The sequence below is a fragment of the Piliocolobus tephrosceles genome, chromosome 8 (genome assembly GCF_002776525.5).
Source record: "Piliocolobus tephrosceles isolate RC106 chromosome 8, ASM277652v3, whole genome shotgun sequence".
NCBI lineage: Eukaryota > Metazoa > Chordata > Mammalia > Primates > Cercopithecidae > Piliocolobus > Piliocolobus tephrosceles.
In genome coordinates, this window is record NC_045441.1 from 21,883,056 (window position 1) to 21,906,753 (window position 23,698).

General features: G+C 41.1%; 1 protein-coding gene across 3 annotated transcripts in view; it reads right to left on the reverse strand.

The window, feature by feature from the left end:
- The window catches only part of NT5C3A (5'-nucleotidase, cytosolic IIIA), a 50,943-nt gene extending 28,918 nt beyond the window's left edge, over positions 1-22,025 (reverse strand). For 2 of the 3 annotated variants that reach the window (XM_023188402.1, XM_023188401.1), the window contains exon 1: positions 21,583-22,025. In XM_023188402.1, the coding sequence (XP_023044170.1) occupies positions 21,583-21,735 (153 nt within the window). In that variant the 5' untranslated portion in view covers positions 21,736-22,025. The remainder of the gene's footprint in view (positions 1-21,582) is intronic. The other variant, XM_023188404.1, reaches the window with a different exon arrangement.
- Between the last annotated feature and the right edge of the window lie 1,673 nt (positions 22,026-23,698).

The following is a 23,698-nucleotide window of genomic DNA, read 5'->3' on the forward strand; positions in this document are numbered from 1 at the left end:
AAAATTATACTGCTCTTAAAAATTATTATGAATAGTTAAAATGTATTGTGTTTACAATGTGCCAGATGTCTCTAAGCACTTGATATTCCTTGTCTCATATAATACTTATAAACAACCTTAGAAGGTATGTGCTAGTATTATTCTCAATTTACTGGTGAGCAAATTAAGCCTTATACTTGACAAGTGGCAGAAATGGATTCAAACTCAGTTCTCTCTAACTTCAGAATCCATGTTTCAGATCACTGCACAGTACTGCTCCATGAGCTGAGTATTTACAGACATATGGTCTACTATTGATTGAAAAAGGTTATATCTACAGCAAGAGACCAATTTGAGGAGGAAAAGTCTTTATACAAGTATAGGAAAGTTTAAAATAGAATACATAAGACAGTATTTGCAATGACATTAAGGGGCCATTTTTACAACCTGAGTTTTAGAAAATAAATGTGCTCCTTGGGAAATTTAAATAGCGTGTTAAAAAACATCATAGGAGTAGCACCTATGGTGTCCATAATCAGAAAAGAAAGCTAAAAACCCAGTCAACATCATATAGTTGGATTGTTTGAAACAATGTTTCTAACAGAGACACAGAAGCAAGGAATCTAGCCAGCTTAGTGGGCTCCAAAACAAAACACTTCATGGCATGAAAAGAAAGCTGGCTGGTATCCTATCAAAAGGAGTATTGGTCTCTAAGGGTAGGTGGCTTGGGCTCTGCTGGTGTGTGTGCCTGTCCTGCTAGCCTGATTCTAAGAACAGGGAAGAGGGGGAATATGGATGTTGCTTCCTGCCTATAACAGACTTTATCTTTTTAATTCCACCCAGTGTGTGTGTACGTGGTAGGAGTGGGGTGGGAGTGAGAGAGTGGGACTGGTGGGGTGTCCCTGGAAGAGGGACTAACATGTATCAAGCACTTTCTTGCTTTGTCAAAGTCCCAGAAGCATGCGATGGCCCTTTATATACATTGTAATTCAACTGGTATAATTTTAAGAGAAAAACAGTACTTCTCCCTTTTTATAAAGAATCTGAAGTCAGGAGAAGTTAAGACACTACTTATGTGACTTAATGTACAAGAGTTGGGACACTTTTTTTGTTTTTCTTTTTTTTGAGACAGAGTTTCACTCTTGTTGCCCAGGCTGGAGTACAATGACGCGATCTGGGCACACCGCAACCTCCCCCTCCTGGGTTCAAGAGATTCTCATGCCTCAGCCTTCCCCAGTAGCTGGGATTACAGGCATGCGCCACCATGTCCAGCTAATTTTGTATGGGAAACTTTTTGGACCAAACTATATCAGGCTGTCTCTGGGCAACACATAACATGAGAGGGCTTGAGAAGTCTACGGATGAGTAAGAATGTTTAAAAAATATGCCACAAGAAAGGAACAAGCACACAAGCAATGCACTGAATCAAAGATACTGAATTTTGTTTCTAACAGCTCCAGGGCACTTAACTTTTTTATTTTATTTTATTTTTTAGAGAATGGATAGAAAGGATGTGGAAGTACAAAGTTGTAAAGACAGGTTCTTTAACTGCACAGTGGACTTTCACCTCTGTACACAATAACTGGGCCCTGTTGCCTTGGAGTTTCTTTACTCATTGACATAGAAACAGAAATCACTCCTATCACTTCTAGTGGCAAACTCTGGATCTGAAATTCATATGCCAAAGAGCACAGCACTTGTACAGAATTCACATCTTTGGAAGATTTTTTTCCCTCCTCTTTTAACACTGAAACTGGATGTCTTTATCAATAGAAAAAGGGATATTTCTGAGTAACTACTTAAGAGCTTTTTAGATAGTCAATTATTCAATCAACTGGAAAAACTAAAAATTATCACTTCATATTTTGTCATCAGAAGATTTCTCAGAAATTCCAAATAATGAAAAAACAAAAAGCCCACAGAAAACCAAATATATGAATTTAAGCTTTAATAACTTATTTATCTTTAACATTGGGACAGGGAAGTAAATAAAGGTACTGCATTAATTAAAAGTTTCATGTAAAAGAAATCACATCATAATCCCGCATAAAACCTGTAGCAAGTATTGTTATTTCTCAACAATACAATCTAGACTTACCTACTAACTTATAGTTGTGCTACTATAATCCAATTACCTTTCCAACAAGGAATGTATTTTTAAACTTAAATCGGATGACACCCTAGGAAGTTATTCCAAACAAAACAATGAAGCCACCATATAAGGAAGACAATTTAGAAGATGAGATGCAATAGTCTCTATACTGCCTCTTGCGAAACTTGTTCCTGCTAATTGCTGCATGATGTAAATAGAAAGATGATTTTTTCAAACATGCAAAACATCAGTCTAGGTATGTGAACTTCTCCTTCCCTGAAGACAACAGTGAACTGACTTCAATATGATGACTGTTCAAAATAGAACTGAAACAAGGTACTATAAATGTTTACATGAATATGGTTTAAAATGTATAAGGAGCAGAAAACAGAGATGAAACAATCATTTACTATATTTTTTGAAAATGAATAGCAAATGAAAATTTTCTTTGTTTTTTTTTTTTGAGACAGAGTCTCACTCTGTCATCCATGCTGGAGTGCAGTGGCACGATCTCAGCTCACTGCAACCTCTGCCTCCCGAGTTCAAGCGATTCTTCTGCCTCAGCCTCCCGAGTAGCTAGGACTACAGGTGTGCGCCACCACACCTGGCTAATTTTTGTATTTTTAGTAGAGATGGGGTTTCACCATGTTGTCCAGGCTGGTCTCCATCTCCTGACCTCATGATCCACCCACCCTGGCCTCCCAAAGTGCTAGGATTACAGGCGTGAGCCACTGCATCCGGCCCTCATTTTTTTTTTTTTTAGTTTTCTTTAAAAAAAAACAGAGAGACTGGGTCTCATTATGTTGCCCATGCTGTAGTACAGTGGGTATTCACAGGCGGGACCTCACTACTGATCCGCTTAGGAGTTTGGACCTGTTCTGTTTCCAACCAGGGCTAGTTCACCCCTCCTCAGGCAACCTGGTGGTCCCCCGCTCCCAGGAAGTTTCTATATTGATGCCGAACTTAGTGCAGACACTTGATTGGCACAGCATACTAAAGCTTGGAACTCTTGGGCTCAAGTGATCCTTCCACCTCAACCTCCCAAGGACTATAGGCGCTAGGCCAGTACGCCCAGCCTCATGTTTTTTATCATTTAAGACCACTGCAAAAACTTATCCTAGTAGATGACTGTGAGTGAGAGTGATTGCAGCCTTATGAATTTACAGACATATGTATATGCAAACTGAGGAGAACCTATGGTTCCCATCTCAATGCATTTCTTAAACTTTGCAAAAATCTAGGCCGTGGGCTGTGGCTCACATCTGTAATCCCAGCACCTTGGGAAGTCAAGGCAGGAGGATTGCTTGAGCCCAGGAGTTTGAGACCACCCTGGGCAACATAGGGAGACCCAGTCTCCATGAAAAATGTTAAAAAATTAGCCAAGTGTGGTGGCATGTGCCTGTAGCCCCAACTATTCAGGAGGCTGAGGTGGGAGGATCACTTCACCCCAGGAGGCAGAGGCTGCAAAGCAATCAATGCCACTGCACTCCAGCCTGTGTGACAGGGGGAGGCTGTCTTAAAAAAAAAAAAAATTGCAAAAATCCAGATCAAGTAACTTAATTTCCAAAAACTCAAGTAAAATTGTTGAACATGAACTATATCTTTTTTATTTTCTTACTTAAAAAGCATTAAATTTTGTTTTAAACTTTTAGCGGAAATAATTTATGTTACAATAGGTAGGTCAGGTTCAAGAAAATAGGATGTAAGACAATAACATAAATGAAGGGAGTTTTTCCTGTCTCTCCTTTCAAATGCCGTATGTTTGAATATTTCAAGATGCTTAGCACTGACTTTTTTTTTTTTTAATTTATTTTAGAGATGGAGTCTTGTTCTGTCGCCCAGGCTAGAGTGCAGTGGTGCAATCTCGGCTCACTGCAACCTCTGCCTCCTGGGTTCAAACAATTCTCCTGCCTCAGCCTCTGGAGTAGCTGGGACCACAGGAGCACCCTGCCACACCCGGCTTCTTTTTTGTTTTTTTAAGAGTCAGGGTCTTGCTATGAGGCATAGTAGGCTGGTCTTGAACTCCTGTGCTCAAGCGATCTTCTCACCTCGGCCTCCCGAATGTTTTTTTTATTATAGCTGAATCTCTATGATTGAAATGAAACAAGATGAAAAGCTTTTTGTTTTAATTCTGGACTCCTTCTACACCTCACAATTGGTATTCTTGCCCTTAAAAAGAAACAAACAATATTGTTTAAAATCACTATTTTGTTACAAGTCATAAACTAGTTCAACCATTGTGGAAAACAGTGTGGCGAATCCTCAAAGATCTAGAACTAGAAATACCATTTGACCCAGCCATCCCATTACTGGGGATATACCCAAAGGATTATAAGTCATGCTGCTATAAAGACACATGCACACGTATGTTTATTGTGGCACCATTCACAATAGCAAAGACTTGGAATCAACCCAAATGTCCATCAATGACAGATTGGATTAAGAAAATGTGGCACATATACACCATGGAATACTATGCAGCTATAAAAAAGGATGAATTTGTGTCCTCTGTAGGGACATGGATACAGCTGGAAACCATCATTCTCAGCAAACTATCGCAAGAACAGAAAACCAAATACTGCATGTTCTCACTCATAGGTGGGAATTGAACAATGAGATCACCTGGACACAGGAAGGGGAACATCACACACCGGGTCCTATTGTGGGGGGGCAGGGAGGTGGAAGGGATAGCATTAGGAGATATACCTAATGTAAAAGACGAGTTAATGGGTGCAGCACACCAACATGGCACATGTATACATATGTAACAAACCTGCACGTTGTGCACATGTACCCTAGAACTTAAAGTATAATAATAAAAAAAAAAAGGCAAAAAGGTAATACAATTTAAGCTTTTATTACTGGTGCAGTATACTGACTACATCTAAATGAGGAGTAAAAAGTAAGATTTAACTTACTACCCTCCCTTCTTACTGTGCCACATAAACACATTAAATAAATAGGCAAGAGAACAATAAACAAAACTATTTTGAGATTTAAATTCATGAATTAATAGTAACTAGTAGCAAAATTATCTGAAATCATATGAAGGACTGGCAGGTGATAACTAGAGTTGAATACTATACATCAATTAAAGAAATTTTTAAATAGTTATGATACCCAGGTGATATAATAGCATAAATACAATATAGTCATGAAAATATAAGTATAAATTTATAAACAAGGCCGGGCGCGGTGGCTCAAGCCTGTAATCCCAGCACTTTGGGAGGCCAAGACGGGCAGATCACGAGGTCAGGAGATCGAGACCATCCTGGCTAACCCGGTGAAACCTCGTCTCTACTAAAAAATACAAAAAAAATTAGCCGGGCGAGGTGGCGGGCGCCTGTAGTCCCAGCTACTCGGGAGGCTGAGGCAGGAGAATGGCGTGAACCCGGAAGGCGGAGCTTGCAGTGAGCTGAGATCCGGCCACTGCACTCCAGCCCGGGCGACAGAGTGAGACTCTGTCTCAAAAAAAAAAAAAAAGAAAACAAATTTATAAACAAATTAAGTAAATAATCTTGATTTAAAACATTACAGAATGACTTCATTTGGGTAAAAAAATGATACTTAATAATTACACATAGAAAAATAAAGGAAGTACATTTACTAAAATAGGGGTCTTTTAAGGTGGTGAAAATTATAGATTTCTTTTGCTCATCTAGATTCACTTTTATATCAACGTGTATATGATATAAAAAGAGAATCAATACAAAATAAAATAGATAGATTATTTATTTATTTGAGACAGGGTCTCACTCTATCACCCGGACTGGAGTGCAGTGGCATGATCTCAGCTTACCAGCCTCAACCTTCTGGGGTCAAGTGATCCTCCTGCCTCAGCCTCTGGAGTAGCTGGAAAAACAGGCATGTGCCACCACACCTGGCTTTGATGTGTGTGTGTGTGTGTGTCTTTTACTTTCTTAAATAGGATTAAATTCTGTATTTAAATAAACTTTTAGAGGAAAAGACATTTATGTTGCAATAGGTAGGTCAGGTTCAAGAAAATAGGATATAAGACAATACCATAAATGGAGTCTTCATTTATGGTATTGATATACTTGATTTTTTCGTGTGTGTGTTTTCTTTCTTTTTTTTTTGGATATATTTGATTTTTAGTAGAGATGAGGTCCCCTTATTTTGCCCAGACTGGTCTCTAACTCTTAGGCTCAAGTGATCCTCCTGCCTCCACCTCCTAAAGTGCTGGGATTACAAGTATGAGCCACCTTGCCCGGCCTGGCAAATAGTTTAAGTCTGGATCATAATTCAGGTACTCATGAGTCCAATTATTAATTTAAAGTTAGGTCACATGATTAGAAACCCATGAATGTGGACCTCATAAGTTACTTTTATAAAATCTATAGTGAATCACATGATCTATGTTTGCTATAAGTGTACTAGAGGGGATTCAAAAGTGAGTAAAACATTATTATCTTTAAAAAAAAAGCTTTATTATCTGTAATAACTTATGTTTCTTGTATAGTTTTAGCCAAATTAAATCTCAGTAGCTCAAAATTAAATAATTATATATGCAATGCTTCCAAGACCCCCGGGTCACTTAAATCATCTCCAACAATTATGGCAGGCATTCACGGATCAGGCCCTGTTTTCTACAGTGCTAAGTGCTCAGGTTACAAATTGTTGCTCAAAATTTGACATAATGCTGGATATCTCCCCATATTCCATCTTTTTAAACTTTAAGAAAGATGTATGACATAACTAAACATTCTACTATCTCCAAATCTGAGGGCTCAAATGGAATGTTATTTAGAGATAATGTTTAATGCATTATATAATTAAACCTACTTTAAGAGAGTATTGTGTCTAAAAGTAAGTTGGACAAAATTAGCTTTATTAACAGAAGGGAGAAGATAGGACAATATTTATTGAATAACTACTATGTGGTAAGCACTATTTACAACTTTATGTATATCATCTCTTTTTCAATCTTAACCCAGGAAGGCACTTAGAATAGTATACTGTTAGAATTCTTCAAAATATAATTATTTTAAAACATCAAATGAAATAAAATACAAACACTAAGAACATATTCTTTATTAATTATTATTATTAGGTCTTACAGCAACATTGCCTGACAAAGACAAAATACATTCTTAATATAATACCCTGAAGTAAACAAGGCATAAGAGTATTTAGGTGAATCATCCCCATTCTAGATAACTGACAACTGAAGCTTAGAAAAGTTTAGTATCTTTTCCAAGGATAAACCATTAAAATGTGGCAGAGCTGAGATTTGAACCAAGGATTTACCAACTATTAAACTTTCAAAGACCACCCCATTCCCTTACAAGATTGTCTTCTGTTCAAGCCACAGATTCTATAACTTGTTAAAGGAAAAAGATACTGTATATCATTACTAAATAAGCCACACACAAAGAATTACAGAACAAAAATTATGGAACACTACAGTTCCCTATCTTACCAAAATTAGGAACATGTGACAAAATCTCTTTTACGTATATATTGTACACAAAATAAAATTTTTATTCTATTTATCTAGCTTGGAAAGACATTAAAATTTTAAAAATTGGTGACAGGCTGGGCACAGTGGCTCACGCCTGTAATCCCAGCACTTTGGGAGGCCAAGGTGGGTGGAACACAAGGTCAGGAGATCGAGACCATCCTAGCTAACATGGTGAAACCCCGTCTCTACTAAAAATACAAAAAAATTAGCCAGGCGTGGTGGCAGGCACCTGTAGTCCCAGCTATTCGGGAGGCTGAGGCAGGAGATTGGCATGAACCCGGGAGACGGAGCTTGCAGTGAGCCGAGATTGTGCCACTGCACTCTAGCCTGGGCAAGAGAGAGAGACTCAGTCTCAAGAAAAAAAAAAAAATAAATAAATAAATAAAAATTGGCAACAAATGTACACCTGCTTAAAGTACCCAAGCAGGGAAACTATCCAAAAGCTTCAGAGTACAAAAATCAGACTGAATGCTGACTGTGCTACTTAACTAGCTAGTTCCTAAGTGTGTTAACAGAAAATTAGAAAAGTAACTACAGCTAGACTGTTTTAAGGATTAAATAAACGCGTAGAGTATACTTGATCATAGTAGACACCTCTAAATTTTAGTTTTTCCCTAGTTATGGAATGATAGCACGGTGCCAAATTAATCCAAATGGGAGTCAGTTTCTAACTGCTTTCTAGTTCTAGTCCCAGCGAAGCCTCCTTTTTTTTTTTTTTTTGAGATGGAGTCTCACTCTGTCGCCCGGGCTGGAGTGCAGTGGCCGGATCTCAGCTCACTGCAAGCTCCGCCTCCCGGGTTCACGCCTTTCTCCTGCCTCAGCCTCCCGAGTAGCTGGGACTACAGGCGCCCGCCACCTCGCTCGGCTAGTTTTTTGTATTTTTTAGTAGAGACGGGGTTTCACAGTGTTAGCCAGGATGGTCTCCATCTCCTGACCTCATGATCCACCCGTCTTGGCCTCCCAAAGTGCTGGGATTACAGGCTTGAGCCACCGCGCCCGGCCCCGCCTCCTTTTTTCTTAAGCCAACTACAGTGAGTTTCTACTTTGCAACATTTTGCTATGCTGTATATAATGCTTGGGTTCTCAACTTTTTCCTGTCTCATCAAATTTTATCTAGCAACTTGCTCCCTTAGAACCCTAACCATTTGACAGAGAAATCCAGATGAACTGAAAAACTGATCTTTTTCACTGGGGAGACTGTGTAACTAACGATATCGGAGATGAGGTAAAGGAGAAGGCTATGCCTTCTGACAAGGCAGTAAAGAAGACAGAATGGGGACAGGAAGGATCTTGCAGGCACTGGCTATCTACTTCCACCTAATTACAAGAAGGAACTTGGCAAACAAATGAAGCAACTCTTTAATGAACTGCTAAACTACTTTGTAAAAACAGCACCTTGAAAATGAGGAAAATAAACAACATATATAAAAAAATGACAGAATGGCATTTAAGTCTATAATGGCAGAAGGTTGTCATACTTGGTTTAAATTGTATAGATTAATGGTTTAAGCAACTCTGAGAGTTAACATAAAAGTATGTAACACAAAAAAGATAAATTTGATATAGAATAGCAGTGTGTCACAATGGCCAGAGAAGTCTGCCACCTGCTGATGGAAAAACGGAATTGTATAGATTTCCCTACTGCTGTTTTTAAGGAGAGAAAAAACCTATCAGGTATGGTTTAATGACATTACATGTTAAGTAAGTTGTTAGGCTGAAGATATAAACTGCAACCTCTAATTTAAAAGAGAATAAAGGCTAAAATAGGACTTAAGATTCTTTTTTTTGAGATGGAGTCTCCCTCTGTCGCCCAAACTGGAGTGCAGTGGCTGGATCTCAGCTCACTGCAAGCTCCGCCTTCGGGGTTCACGCCATTCTCCTGCCTCAGCCTCCCGAGTAGCTGGGACTATAGGCGCCTGCCACCTCGCCCGGCTAGTTTTTTGTATTTTTTAGTAGAGATGGGGTTTCACCAGGTTAGCCAGGATGGTCTCGATCTCCTGACCTTGTGATCCGCCCGTCTCGGCCTCCCAAAGTGCTGGGATTACAGGCTTGAGCCACCGCGCCCGGCCAAGATTCTTTATATCTCTGTCTCTACTTTAATAACTCGAAATATGTGATGCCTGAACTATTTTTATTTTTATTATTTTTATTTTTCATTTATTTATTTTTTTTGAGACGGAGTCTCGCTCTGTCGTGCAGGCTAGAGTGCAATGGCGCAATCTTGGCTCCCTGCAACCTCTGCTTCCCAGGTTCAAGTGATTCTCCTGCCTCAGCCTCCTGAGTAGCTGGGATTACAGGCATCCGCCACCACGCCCAGCTAATTTTTATATTTTTAGTAGAGATGGGGTTTCGCCATGTTAGTCAGGGTGGTCTCGAACTCCTGACCTCGTGATTCGCCCGCCTCGGCCTCCCAAAGTGCTGGGATTATAAAGCCACCACGCCAGGTCAACTGAACTATCTTTAAAGCAAACAAAAGAGGCAAACATGGAAACTATTTAACATAAAATACACAGGGAGCATTCAAAGTACTATGAAAATTAAGGATAATCCAAAACACTGTGCAAAAAATATAAAGTCCTATAGATTTCACCTCTGCAATCCATCTCTTTTCTGTCTTCCTCTTTTAAACGGCTCCTATAACAGTTTAATACTTCATTATCTTTAATACAGGCTTATTTTAAGTCCTGCTCTCCACCTCCAGATTCTAATAATACTAATTTAGTGTGTGCTCAGTTATCAGTTTAATTGTATCAAAACGCATTCCAGATGGTATCACTTATTTTAAAAACCATACCCAAAGACTCTCTAGCAAATAAACTGCAAATATCTTATACTAATAGAGAGTTTCTACAATGTGGTCCCAACACACTTAAAAAAACTTGTTGCTTTTAAAAAAACAATTTTAAAAATATATAAAAGCAATACATGCTTATATGTCAAACAATATAAAAAGTTCAAGGATGAAAAAGTTGAAGTCTCCCTTCCCAGTCTCATCCTCCCAAGTCCAGTCATTAGTAAAACTAGAAACAGCTTCTAAAGTTTTTTTTTTTTTAATTTCCGCTTTTCTTTTTTTGTGTTTTTTTTTTTGGAGACGGAGTCTCGCTCTGTCGCCCAGGCTGGAGTGCAGTGGCCGGATCTCAGCTCACTGCAAGCTCCGCCTCCCGGGTTTACGCCATTCTCCTGCCTCAGCCTCCCGACTAGCTGGGACTACAGGCGCCCGCCACCTCGCCCAGCTAGTTTTTTTGTATTTTTTTTTAGTAGAGACGGGGTTTCACCGTGTTAACCAGGATGGTCTCGATCTCCTGACCTCGTGATCCGCCCATCTCGGCCTCCCAAAGTGCTGGGATTACAGGCTTGAGCCACCGCGCCCGGCCTTAAATTTCCAATGACATAAGGATATACGTATGTATTTCTTTTGGGAGCACAACTGTTCTGCAACTTACCTTTCCCCTTGTTACCATTTCTTGAGCTTTTTAAAATGTTAACATAGCCCGGCACAGTGGCTCACACCTGTAATCCAAGCACTTTGGGAGGCTGAGGCAGGTGGATCACCTGAGGTCAGGAGTTTGAGACCAGCTTGGCCAACATGGTGAAACCTTGTCTCTACTAAAAATACAAAATTAGCTGGGAGTGGTAGCAGGTGCCTGTAATCCCAACTAGTCGGGTGGCTGAGGCACGAATATCACTTGAAGCTGGGAGACAGAGGTTGCAGTGAGCTGAGATCGTATCACTGTACTCCAGCCTGGGTGACAGAGAGACTCTGTCTCAAAAAAAACAAAAAAAAAGTTAACTCATACAGATTTCTTTTTCATAGCTGCCCAGTATTTTATTATACAAATGCAACATTATTCATTTAACCAATGGTATACTGCCTTTAATAAAGTAAAGTACCTATTTTTCTACATTCTCATCACTCTCTTTATACAGTAATTGTCTGGCAGCCCCAATTCTAACTATTATTTGTGAGCAAGTAACCAGGAAGTTTTGTTACACATAAAATTTGCATTTTGCTGTGGTCTTAAGACCACAATTTGATCAACAATTTGAATTATTTACTTAAATGATTCTCAAGCTTTAGCACCTATCACAATCACCTGGAGGGCTTGTTAAAACAGACTGCTGGGCTCAACCTCAAAGTTTCTGATAGTTTGTCTGGGGTAGGGCTAGACAACTTGCATATATAACAAGTTCCTGCTCAATGCTGATGCCATGGTCTGGGACCACTCTTTGAGAACCACTGGTGTAAAATACTAGTATATGGGATCCTGTATTTCAAAATAAGGTTTCATCCTTCTCTAGTTGTCATGGTTTATATAACCAGCTCTTATGAACCTTAGCCAGGTTGTAAAAAATTGCTATATTGTAGGAATAAATGCCCACCTCTTGCCCCCCAATCAATGGCTAGTACGGGTAACCGAGGTGAAGAAAGTAAAAGTATCTAAAGATGTAATGAGCCTGGGCAACATAGCAAGACACTTTCTGTTTTGGTTTTTTTTCGAGATGGAGTCTTGCTCTGTGGCTCACTGTAACCTCTGCCTCCTGGGTGTAAGTCATTCTACTACCTCAGCCTCCTGAGTAGCTGGGATTACAGGCATGTACCACCATGCCTGGCTAATTTTTGTATTTTTAGTAGAGACAGGGTTTCACCATGTTGGCCAGGCTGCTCTCGAACTCCTGACCTCAAGATCCGCCCACCTTTGCCTCCCAAAGTGCTGGGATTACAAGTGTGAGCCACCGTGCCCAGTCATAAGACTCTGTCTCTAAAAATAAAATTAGCCAGGCATGGTGGTACATGTCTGTACTCCCAGCTACTCGGGAGGCTGAGGTGGGAAGATGGTTTGAGCCCAGGAGGTTGAGCTTGCAGTGAGCTATGACTGCACCACTCCACTCCAGCCTGGCTCACAGAGCGTGATCCCATTTCTTAAGATAAATAAATGAATGAAAGAAAAAATAACTAATAGCTTTTAGTCAGAAAAACATTTGTGAATAAATTTAAAATGTAAGTATCCAGTTCAAAGGGGACTCCATCTGTTAGGTAAATGAATTAACAACAAAAGGAAAGAGAAAAAAAAATTGTAAAGCTAAAACTGTTTCAGGAAGGAGCTGTTTCTAGCTAACATAAAAGTAGCTCACTAGATAAGAGAACAACTTTTCATTAAAGTTGAAAACGTGGTTAACTTGTGGCATGCAGATAATCTACAGGAAACGTGACAAACACAATTTGAAAGGACAAAGTCATGTATGCCTGACACAAACATTTCCATGTTTGCAAATTTGGGAATTCAAGATCATCTTGAGTATAGCCTTTGATAATGTTAAGAGTTTAATGGGCTGGGCACGGTGGCTCATAACTATAATCCCAGCACTTTGGGATGTAGAGATGGGATGGCTTAAAGACCAGGAGTTTGAGACCAGCCTGGGCAATATGCCAAACCATCTCTACAAAAAAATAACAAAAATAAGAGAGGCATGGTGGCATGCGCCTGTAGTCCCAGCTACCAGGGAGGGTGAAGTAGGAAGACCACTTGAGCCAAGCAGGTCAAGGCTGCAGTGAGCCATATGGTGCCCCTGCATTCCAGCCTGGGTGACAGAGCGAGACTCTGTCTCAAAAAAAAAAAAAAAAAAAAAAAAAGAATTTAATGTATTTCCCTGTTTTTCAAACTGGAGCAATCATGATTTTTCTCCTTCAAACATCACCTCAGCCATGAATTACCCAATGTCATCTCCTGTTTCTTTATCACATAGCCTTTTGTTGCTATGTCTCACAACCTTACACAGGTTGAATATCCTTTACTCAAACTGCTTGGGACCAGAAGTGTTTCTGATTTCGGGTATTTTGGGATTCTGGAATATTTGTACACACATTATATCGTGGGGATGGTGCCCAAGTCTAAATATGAAATTCATTTATGTTTCACATCCACCTTATATACAAGGCCTAAAAGTAATTTTATAAAATATTTTACACAATTTTGTGACTAAAACAAAGTTTGTGTACTCTGAACCATCAGAAAGCAAAGGTGTCAATATCTCAGCCACTTGTGTGGCATCATGTCAGTGCTCAAAAAGTTTCAGATTTTGAAGCGTTTTGGATTTCAGATTTTCAGATTAGGAATGCTCAATCTGCATTCATTTTTGGAGTACTGTTAGATCTATAGTTTTGAAGCTAGTTGTGACACATAATTGGGAGATTAGCTTCCATATCTCACTAGGACATATGAAGGAGGTGGCTATGTGTTGAGGGCTACTTAAAATCTAGATATTTCAAGTGTGAATGAATATATCTTTACTCGGGGTAAACAAAATATACAAGCTGTCGGGCATGGTGGCCCACAACTGCAATCCCAGCACTTTGGGAGGCTGAGGCAGGCAGATCACCTGAGGTCAGGAGTTCAAGACCAGCCTGGCAAACTTGGCAAAACTCCATCTCTCCTAAAAATACAAAAATTAGCTGGGCATGGTGGTGCATGTCTATCGTCCCAGCTAATCAGGAGACTGAGGCATGTGAACTGCTTGAACCTGGGAGGTGGAGGTTGCAGTGAGCTGAGATCATACTACTGCGCTCTAGCACAGAGTGAGACTTGGTGTCGAAAAGAAAAAAACAAAAGAAGATAGAAGCTATTCTGAGTTTCTGTTCTCTACTGCTGTATTATGAGTACCCATTTAATAGACTCTCTCCCTTTTCTTCTTACTAATAACATCTCATTTTTGTTGGAATGTGGCAATGTGCTCAATCAGAAAACAATTCTTCAACTTCACTTACATAAGGGTGGCCATATAACCTTGTTCTCTCCAATTATCTGTAAGCAGAAAATTCAGCTTGACTGAAATAGGTATTTTCTTCCCTGATTCTGCCTTTCTGCTGCCTGAAACATGGACGCATTGGCCATGACTGCAACAACCATCTTATGACCATGAAGAAAAGACAAGGGAAATGTCAAAGACCTATGCCTTGATATCCTTATGGCCCTAGTTAACACAAGCAACTGCCTGTTTTTTGGAATTCTCATTCCATTAGAAAAATAAAATTTACTGTTTATTGAAGCCACTGTTTTGGGGTCTCTCTTTTTCTTAGTCAAGTGCAACTAATTTTAAAAGAGACCAGCTAGTCAGGTGGCTCGTGCCTGCAATCCCAGCGCTTTGGAAGGCTGAGTTGGGAAGATTGCTTGAGCCCAGGATTTTGAGACCAGCCTGGGCAACACAGCAAAGTCTTGTCTCTACAGAAAATAAAAAATTAGCCAGGCATAATGGCTCATGCCTATATTCCCAGCTAACTGGGAGGCTGAAGCAGGAGGAATACCTGAGCTCAGGAGTTTGAGGCTACAGTGAGCTATCATCATGCCATTGCACTCCAGCCCAGGCAACAGAATGAGACCTTGTCTCAAAAATAAATAAGACCAAAAGAAAAGCACCCATCCAGACCCTCAAGGAACATAAATAATAATAAACAATACAAGACACTGTATAAATTGCTAAATTATGAGAAATTATCAGGAAATGCAAAAGGAGTTCAGAGAAAATGTTTTACAAAACGAATCAAGATTTCAAAACAGGTCCTAAAAAGTCATAAATCTAAGCACTGATATAAATTAGATAAAAATTGAGATATAGAGATATTTTAAAAGTCTGTCCAGGTATGGTGGTTCATACCTGTAATCCCAGCACTTTGGGCAGCCAAGGCAGGAGGACTGCTTGACCCCAGGAGTTTAAGACCAGCCTGGGCAAATAGTGAGACCCTGTCTCTCCAAAATAAATAAATAAATTAATTAATTAATTAAAAATTTAGCTTAGCCAGGTGTGGCGGCACATGCCTGTAGTCCCAGCTACTCGGGAGGCTAAAGTGGGAGGACTGATTGAATCCAGGAGTTTGAGGCTGCAGTGAGCCATGATCGCTTAATTGCACTCCAGCCTGGCAGCAGAGCGAGACCTAGTCTATAACATAACATAACATAACATGACATGACATAACATAACATAACATAAAATACAATACAATATAATACAATACAATAAATAAAATAAAATGTCTATTTGATTCACTAAAGCAGTTATTTAAAACTTGGGTTGCTTCTCCCTTCCTTTTTAAAATACACACTCAATAGTGGGCTTTCCATTAACTCAGTATAATACCCAGAAAACATCTGACTTTTTTTTTTTTTTTTTTGAGATGGAGTTTCGCTCTTGTTCCTCAGGCTGGAGTGCAATGGTGTGATCTCAGCTCACTGCAACCTCTGCCTCCTGGGATCAAGTGATTCTTCTGCCTCAGCCTCCCAAGTAGCTGGGATTACAGGCATGTGCCACCACGCCCAGCTAATTTTTTGTATTTGTAGTAGAGATGGGTTTTCTCCATGTTGGTCAGGCTGGTCTCGAACTCCCAACCTCAGGTGATCCACCCGCCTTGGCCTCCCAAAGTGCTGGGATTACAGGTGTGAGCCACCGCTCCCGGCCCTTTTTTCTTTTTTTAACTGCTCCTTGAGGAGCAGGGCTAACTCATAGGCAATACCCCTAGAGTTGGCCTATATTGTCTTAAAGTGGAAGAAGGGAAGAAGTTTTTCTTAACAGTGTATCTACTAGGACCAGACACAGTTGGCACACACCTGTAATCCCAGCATTTTGGGAGGCCAAGATGGGTGGATCTCTTGAGCCCAGGAATTTGAGACCAGCCTGGGCAATGTGGCAAAACCCCCATCTCTACAAAAAATACAAAAATTAGTTGGCCGTGGTGGTGCATGCTTTAGTCCTGGCTACTCTGAAGGCCGAGGTAGGAGGATGGCTCGAGCCCAGGAGGTAGAGGTTGCAGTGAGCTGAGATTCAACCACTGCACTCCAGGCTGGGTGACAGAGTGAGACCCTGCCTCAAAAATAAAATAAAATAAGAAAAGAAATTTATGTCCTAGAAAGAAACACAGTATACTGAAGTTTCAAAAAAAAAAAACCACATCAGCTACTTAAGAAGTAACAGTTGACATTAACAACAAAGCAGTAAATAGTTGAGACATGTTTAAATTGGAAATGACCATTTTTAACTGATTGTGAAAGTTCTAGTGACAGTTTCATCTCCCCTATCCTGCTGTCTAAATAATTTCCCACCTTCCTTGTTGCTCTTTAGGGGCTAAACTTAAGACTACACATTCGTTCTGGTGTTGTATTTGCATTTTACTTCACTGGATAAATACTCTAACAGAATTTAATAAAGGATATTAGAATAACTGAAGAAGATTAAGCAATTTCATTTTTTTTTTCTTTGGCTCTTTCTTTGAATTCTAGTCTCATCCTCTTTTTGGTAGCTTTCTAGAATCTGCTGATAAAAATAGAATACATTCTGGTATTGCAGGAGAAATTAGAAAAGAAGTTGGTAGGTAACATTTGAAAGAGGTGTCATTTAGTAGGAAAAAAATCAGATTAACTGGATAGAAGTAAAGAATGAAGTAGGTGGAGGCAATTAATCTAAGGCTGCAAATAATAAGATGTAATACAATAAGAATATGGAGAATAAGTAACTATAACTCAATATGAGTAGTTTTTTTTTTTTTTTTTTTTTGAGATGACATCCTGCTCTGTCGTGCAATGGTGCGATCTCGACTCACTGCAAACTCTGCCTCTTGGGTTCAAGCGATTCTCCTGCCTCAGCCTCCCAAGTAGCTGGGATTACAGGCACCTGCCACCACACCTAATTTTTAAAAATTTTTATTAGAGATGGGGTTTCACCACGTTGGTCAGGCTGGTCTTAAACTCCTGATCTCAGGTGATCCACCCGCCTCGGCCTCCCAAAGTGCTGGGATTACAGGCGTGAGCCAATGCTCCTGGCCCAGAGTAATCTCTTTCAGAAAGATAGAGATGTTCCATATTCGCTTCAAAAGGCATCTGTCCACATCTCCCCTAGAACTTTGCTAGACTGATTATTCTTTCTCCTCCGCTTATCTGTAACCATTTACTTTTCACTACTCCTCTGCCCACCAACATACTCATGTGCCAACCGTTTGAAAAACAAAACAAAATACCCATCCTCAGCACAACTATTTCCTCTGCCCAACAGTCATTTTTAGTTTTCTTCACATCATTGTTTTACCAATGCTGGCTCAACCCCCTGCTACCATAGCCTTTCAGACCAACTTCTGACCTTGTCACATCAACTTCTGACCTTAGAGAAGACGGACACAGCTAATTCTGCCCCTTCTTTTGGAAACATTTCCTGTTATTCCACCTCTGACAGCTTTCAGCATCTTTAATGAACACTCCTTCAGTGTCAGGCATTGCCAAGTTTTCTGTTTTCTTCTTGCTGTAAAACTATGGATGAGAAATAATATCCATCTCCACACTTGCCACTGAGAGGCTAGGCATTTGGGAAAATATTATTTCTAGCCCCAATTTCTCTTTAGAGCAGCACCAGCCTTCCATTTTTAGTTGCTGTTGCTAACAATAACAATAAGTAACGTATATGTTGGTTACTTTGGGCCAGGCACTTTTCTTTTTTTTTTTTTTTTTGAGACGGAGTCTGGCTCTGTGGCCTGGGCTGGAGTGCAGTGGCCGGATCTCAGCTCACTGCAAGCTCCGCCTCCCGGGTTTACGCCATTCTCCTGCCTCAGCCTCCGAGTAGCTGGGACTACAGGCGCCCGCCACCTCGCCCGGCTAGTTTTTTGTATTTTTTAGTAGAGACGGGGTTTCACCGTGTTAGCCAGGATGGTCTCGATCTCCTGGCCTCGTGATCCGCCTGTCTCGGCCTCCCAAAGTGCTGGGATTACAGGCTTGAGCCACCGCGCCCGGCCGGGCCAGGCACTTTTCTAAGCACTTTAAATATGTTTACTATTTCATGAACATTTCTACTTGGTCATTTCTTGATCATCTCAAATTTCATATGACTTAAAGTGAACTTGTTACTCCACATTTCCCTTACCTCCTGGCTACTTTCCAAACCTGCCCCTTTTTCCTCCTCTTCATCTTGGCTAATAATATATCCAGGATCAGCAGTTACCTGATAACCTTAAAGTTATTTCTTCTTATAATTAATCCCTTTATTTAATGATAACCAATAATAAGCTCTGAAAGAAAGCAATTATGTTCTAGGCCCTGTGTTATCTCATTTAATCCTCACAACCTATGAAGTAGGTACTATCATTATCTTCCAATTAATACATGAAAAATGGAAGATTCACAGAGGTTAAGTAATTTGCCCAAGGTCACATGGCTTGATAAATGAGACAAACTAGATTCAAAACTAGGTTTGTATGACTCTACAGTCTGTGCTGCCACAAAGTCCTGTTGATTTTATCTCTGAAATGTTTGTTTCCTGATCCCTTATTTCCATACCTGTTGCTAGTGGCATAGTTTAAGGCCTCTAATCATCTTTCGCAAGAAACACTACCAACCTCCTAAATTTCTTTCTTTCCAGGATGTTCCCTTCCAATCCACCTTATCTCATCTTCATAAAACACAGTGTTGGGTTTTTTGTTTCTTAGAGACTCTGGGCAACTCTGTCACCCAAGTTCCAGAGCAGTGGTGTGATGATGACTCACTGCAGCCTCAACCACCTTGACCCAAGAGATTCCACTTCTGGCCCATAAGTAGCTGGGACTACATTACAGGTGTGTGCCACTGCACTGGCTAATATCTATTATTTGTAGAGAAAAGGTCTCCCTATGCCGCCCGGTCTCAAACTCCTGGGCTCAAGGGATCCTCCCGCCTCAGCCTCTGAAAGTGCTAGGATTGCAGGCGAGAGCCACCTTACCCTGCCAAAGGAAACCTTTGATGATCTTTTGTTGCAAAATAAAGAGCAAACTCTTTATAATGGCTTTACAAAATTCCTTTCCAATTCGGTTTCTTGATCCACATTCCCTATCTTTCTTTTCTTTTTTTTTGAGACAGGGTGCTCCCACCTCACCCTCCCGAAGTGTTGGGATTACAGGTGTAAGCCACCATGCCTGGCCATGACTGGCTTCTTCTGTACATTAATCTTGCTGCCCTATGGGATATTTCAGCTGTAGCATAAACAACCCACTAGCAACTTCCTCATGTCTCTCAATTAAAAACTCCTGAAAGACAATGCATCATTTTGAGCCAAGTCCCAGAAGTTATTGGTTTTCTTAGCCAGTTAGATAGGCCCAACTTGGTTAGGTAGTTAACTCTACTAGCTGTGTCCAATATGAGCTATGTCTATTGGACATCATGGGTTTGCAGAGATTTTTCTGAAGAGGGAGGGGAGAGGATGGGCAGAGCAGACCTACATTATCACAGAAAGATAGAACTAGGATTCCACACCAGGTCTTCTGACCTCCAGTCAAATACTTCTTCCACTTGAAGAAGCAAACTATTAAAATTAAAAAAGTTAACATGAAGCTCTTTTCACTTTTTCCATTGAAAAGCTACTAGTAGGCTACACGTGTATTACAATCTGAATTGATACACTACGGATACATGTAAATATTGACTGATTTCTTTAGTACAAATAAGTTGGTATTCTTGATAGGTCTTCATTATTTGTCACAAAGATAGCAAACTGTTCCTATGATAGTATCATTGAAGGATTTTGTGAAAACATTGATTTTTAACCTTACTTGGCTTAGAGAAGCGGTATAACAGACCAATCTACAGTTTAAGCACAGACAGGGAGATACGGCAACTCGGTTTTTTCCCCTACATAGGCATTATTAACCTTGGGTTGTGGGCAAAAGCAAGCCAAGTTTTCCAAGCAGGAAAGCAACAAGAGCAAAATGAAACTTCTGAGATAAAACCATTTGCTGCTGTGGGCCTATAGAGGTGGGAGAAACGAATTTTCATAAGCCTTTAGAATGATTAAGACCCTTTAAGAATAAATTAATTCAAAATTGTGGAATATTTACTGTAATATGAGACAAGTGGGAACTTTTTTTTTTTTTTTTTTTTTTTTAAAGAGGGTCTCGCTATGTTTCCCAGGTTGGAGTGCAGCAGCTATTCACAGGTGTGATTATAACCTTGAACTCCCAGACTCAAGTGATCCTCTTTTCAGCCTCCCAAATAGCTGGGACACTGGCTACTTTTAATTATGCAAATCTGGCTGTATTCAATCTGGGGTCAATACAACCTACAGGACAAATCGTATCTTTCATCAGTTTGAACATATTGCAGGTGCTGAGAATGAGAAATTCCAAGTATTACAACCTAAAATGATACTATTTAGTGTAGTAGATTTAAAATTTTTCTCTATCATCTGACCCTAGATGTTCACATGTATAGCACACGATCAGGCGTATACCCAGTATTATGTATTTCAGAAAATACATAAGAATCCAAGTTTGTGCAAGAATTGTCTTCCTGAGTGGGATCTAATTAAAATACAAAACGAAACTAAATATCCTCATTTTTGAAACGAATTACTTATAATGTATCTCAAATGTAATTATTGACACACCCTCTTCGATAAAAAATTAAATTCGAAAATTTATACAAGAGCTTTGGGAGTTAAGATGAACAAAAATATATTTCGTGGGAGTTTTGAGACAAGAAGGAATACATTCAAACACAAAATAAACTATACTGAATTTCTTCTGGATTGTCATTCTTGTAAAATTTTAGATATTGCACATTTCCATAATCTAACTCATGGCAGTCCCAACATAAAACAACTAGTCCTCTGCGGGAACTGCAACTAGATGAGCGGCAACGGTTTGACGCGGATCCGGGAGGAGGGCGGGAGCAAGGCAGGGAGAGAGGGAGCGGCCTGCCCAGGACCTGCAGCTTATCTCTAGAGAAACGGGTTTTGCAGCACAAGGTAGCCTGTGTCCAATTCATCTATTTTCTGCCTTGCTCCTTCAAATGGAAACCTAACAAAGACCACGGGCAGCCGAGGGCCGCAGCCGCAACCCTGGTCACCAAGCCCGAGGAGTGGTCGCACGCGGGGCAGCCGGGTCCCCCAAGCTGCTCGTCCCGAGCTAGCGAGAACCCAGCCTGACAGGCGACGCCGGCAGCTCCAGGTCGCGACCGAGCAGCGGCCAAGGCCAGCGGACGACCCAGCCGGTCCCTCGCGTGCTCTAGGCGCGCCGAGCCTCCACACTCACCATCTCGATGATCTTGGTCTTCCGCCCCGTCTTCCTCTTCAAGGTGAATATGTACTGAGCCAGCACCACCCCCGCCACCAGGGCGCACACGCTGGCGCTCGCTACCGCGCCCACCCGCGCCACGGCCGCGCGGTCCATGGACGGGGCCCTCATGCGCGTCCCGGCACGAAAAAAACAGCCAACTCGCGGAGACTGCGAGTCTCGGAAGCGCGGGATCCCAGAGCACCAGGGACGAGCCCGAGACACCCCGCCCCGTGCAGCTCCGCCCCCACGAAGCCCCACGCACACGCCATCGACGGGAGAGGCGGGGACGCGGCGGGAGGGGCGTGGCTTGTGCCGGGAGCCCAGGCTGGAGGCGGGCCTTCCGCAGACTCAGAGTCTCAGGAGCTGCTGCCAGGGCGGGGCAGAGTATTGCAGTAATTATCCTTCTCTGCTAATGAGGATTAGGCCGTGGTTCACTCGAGCCCCGCCCCAATAGAAATCTAATGCCAACCGCGGCCCGCTCAGAAGTCGGTCGCCGCCTTTGCGCCTCAGCCCCTCTGGACTTCGGCCCTCAGAAGGCGGTGCGGCACGGTGTGACCTGCGCAGTGGCGTCCGTTGTAAGTGCTATGACAACCGGGCGAAGATGGCTCAGAATTAGGCCGAGGAGGGGAGGTGTCCCTTCCGCCGCGGCCGTCGGGTTTCTGCTACATCCCATTCGCCGCCTCCGAAATCCTTTCCTGCTCTATGTGAGCAGAAGGGCTTGCAGTTTTTCTCTCCTGTCTAGTGTCTTCCAAGGGATAGATGCCATTTCCTCTGCTGGTCTGTGGGGGTGACGAGGGGCGCAGGGGAGCTTCTTGGGGAAATCGCTCCAACTCTGTGGAGCTGGTGGTACTGCCTGGTGGGGCCCCCTCTGCCCGGGACGTGGAACAACTTTCAGTCGCAGGACGAGAGGAAATAGTTGTAGGGGAGGAAAAATTGTTTCCTTCTAGCCTTTTAGATTATTTGGCTCGTATACAAATTAAATTGATGTAAGACAGAGGAACATGAGAAAAATGATTTGTCGACCGAAAGGTGAAATAACAGGCAATAAAACTTAAAGAAATCATGGTTACTTTTATTATCTGCCAAGTTTGAGGACTTAAGCCTAGGAACATAGACTCAGTATAGACCGAGAACGTGTCCCAAAGTAAGTTAGCTGGGAGTATAACCTGAGGAAGACTGAGTTTTAATACTGTAATATTTGATTATCAATATCTATATTACTGTGTCATTTTGTCTTCAGAGTAATTTTTTATGAATCCAGTTTTGCACCAAATAGCAATATGACTTAAATGTTGTCTGATTGTGAGGCCTAAGATGGTCACAGCCTCATTTGTCTTTCTTCCTCAACAAAAACATCTTTTTTTCCATATATTACATATTATTTTGAATGGGTAGAGACTAAAGCCATGTTTCTATAATTTCAGGATTTTAAACATTTTGTAGACAATAACATTCGTCTTGAAGCTGTGTACAATCTAAAACAGAAACGGAGTTCCAGATTTTGTTTTTGTAATATGGCCCATCAACTGCACATGGGAAGAATGTGGGTACTCTGAAATATGATTTATATTTTAACTAGTTATACTATATCATAGGTCTGATTATCATATATATGAGATGTTAAAGCTGTAGGAGTAAAGTCTATTAGACTACAAACCCTGGTAGTAAATTTCCAGGAGGAAAGGGGGTCCATATGTTTTTTGTAAGTGTAAACCTTGTGTTTCTGAATCTAAGAGGGTTGGCCATGTTTGGAGGCCATTTCAGCTTCTATGTGAATTAACATATTAATTACTCTTGTTGAAAGAGATGAAAGATCTTGATATGGTTTGACTCTGTGTCCCCACCCAAATCTCATTTTCAATTGTACTCCCATAAATCCCATGGGATGGACCTGGTGGGAGATAATTGAATCATTGGGGTGTTTTCTTACATACTGTTCTCGTGGTAGTGACTAAGTCTCACAAGATCTGATGGTTTTATCAGGGGTTTCCGCTTTTGCATCTTCCTCATTCTCTCTTTGCCTGCTGCCATCTCTGTAAGATGGGACTTGCTCCTCCTTGCCTTCTGCTATGATTGTGAGGCTTCCCCAGCC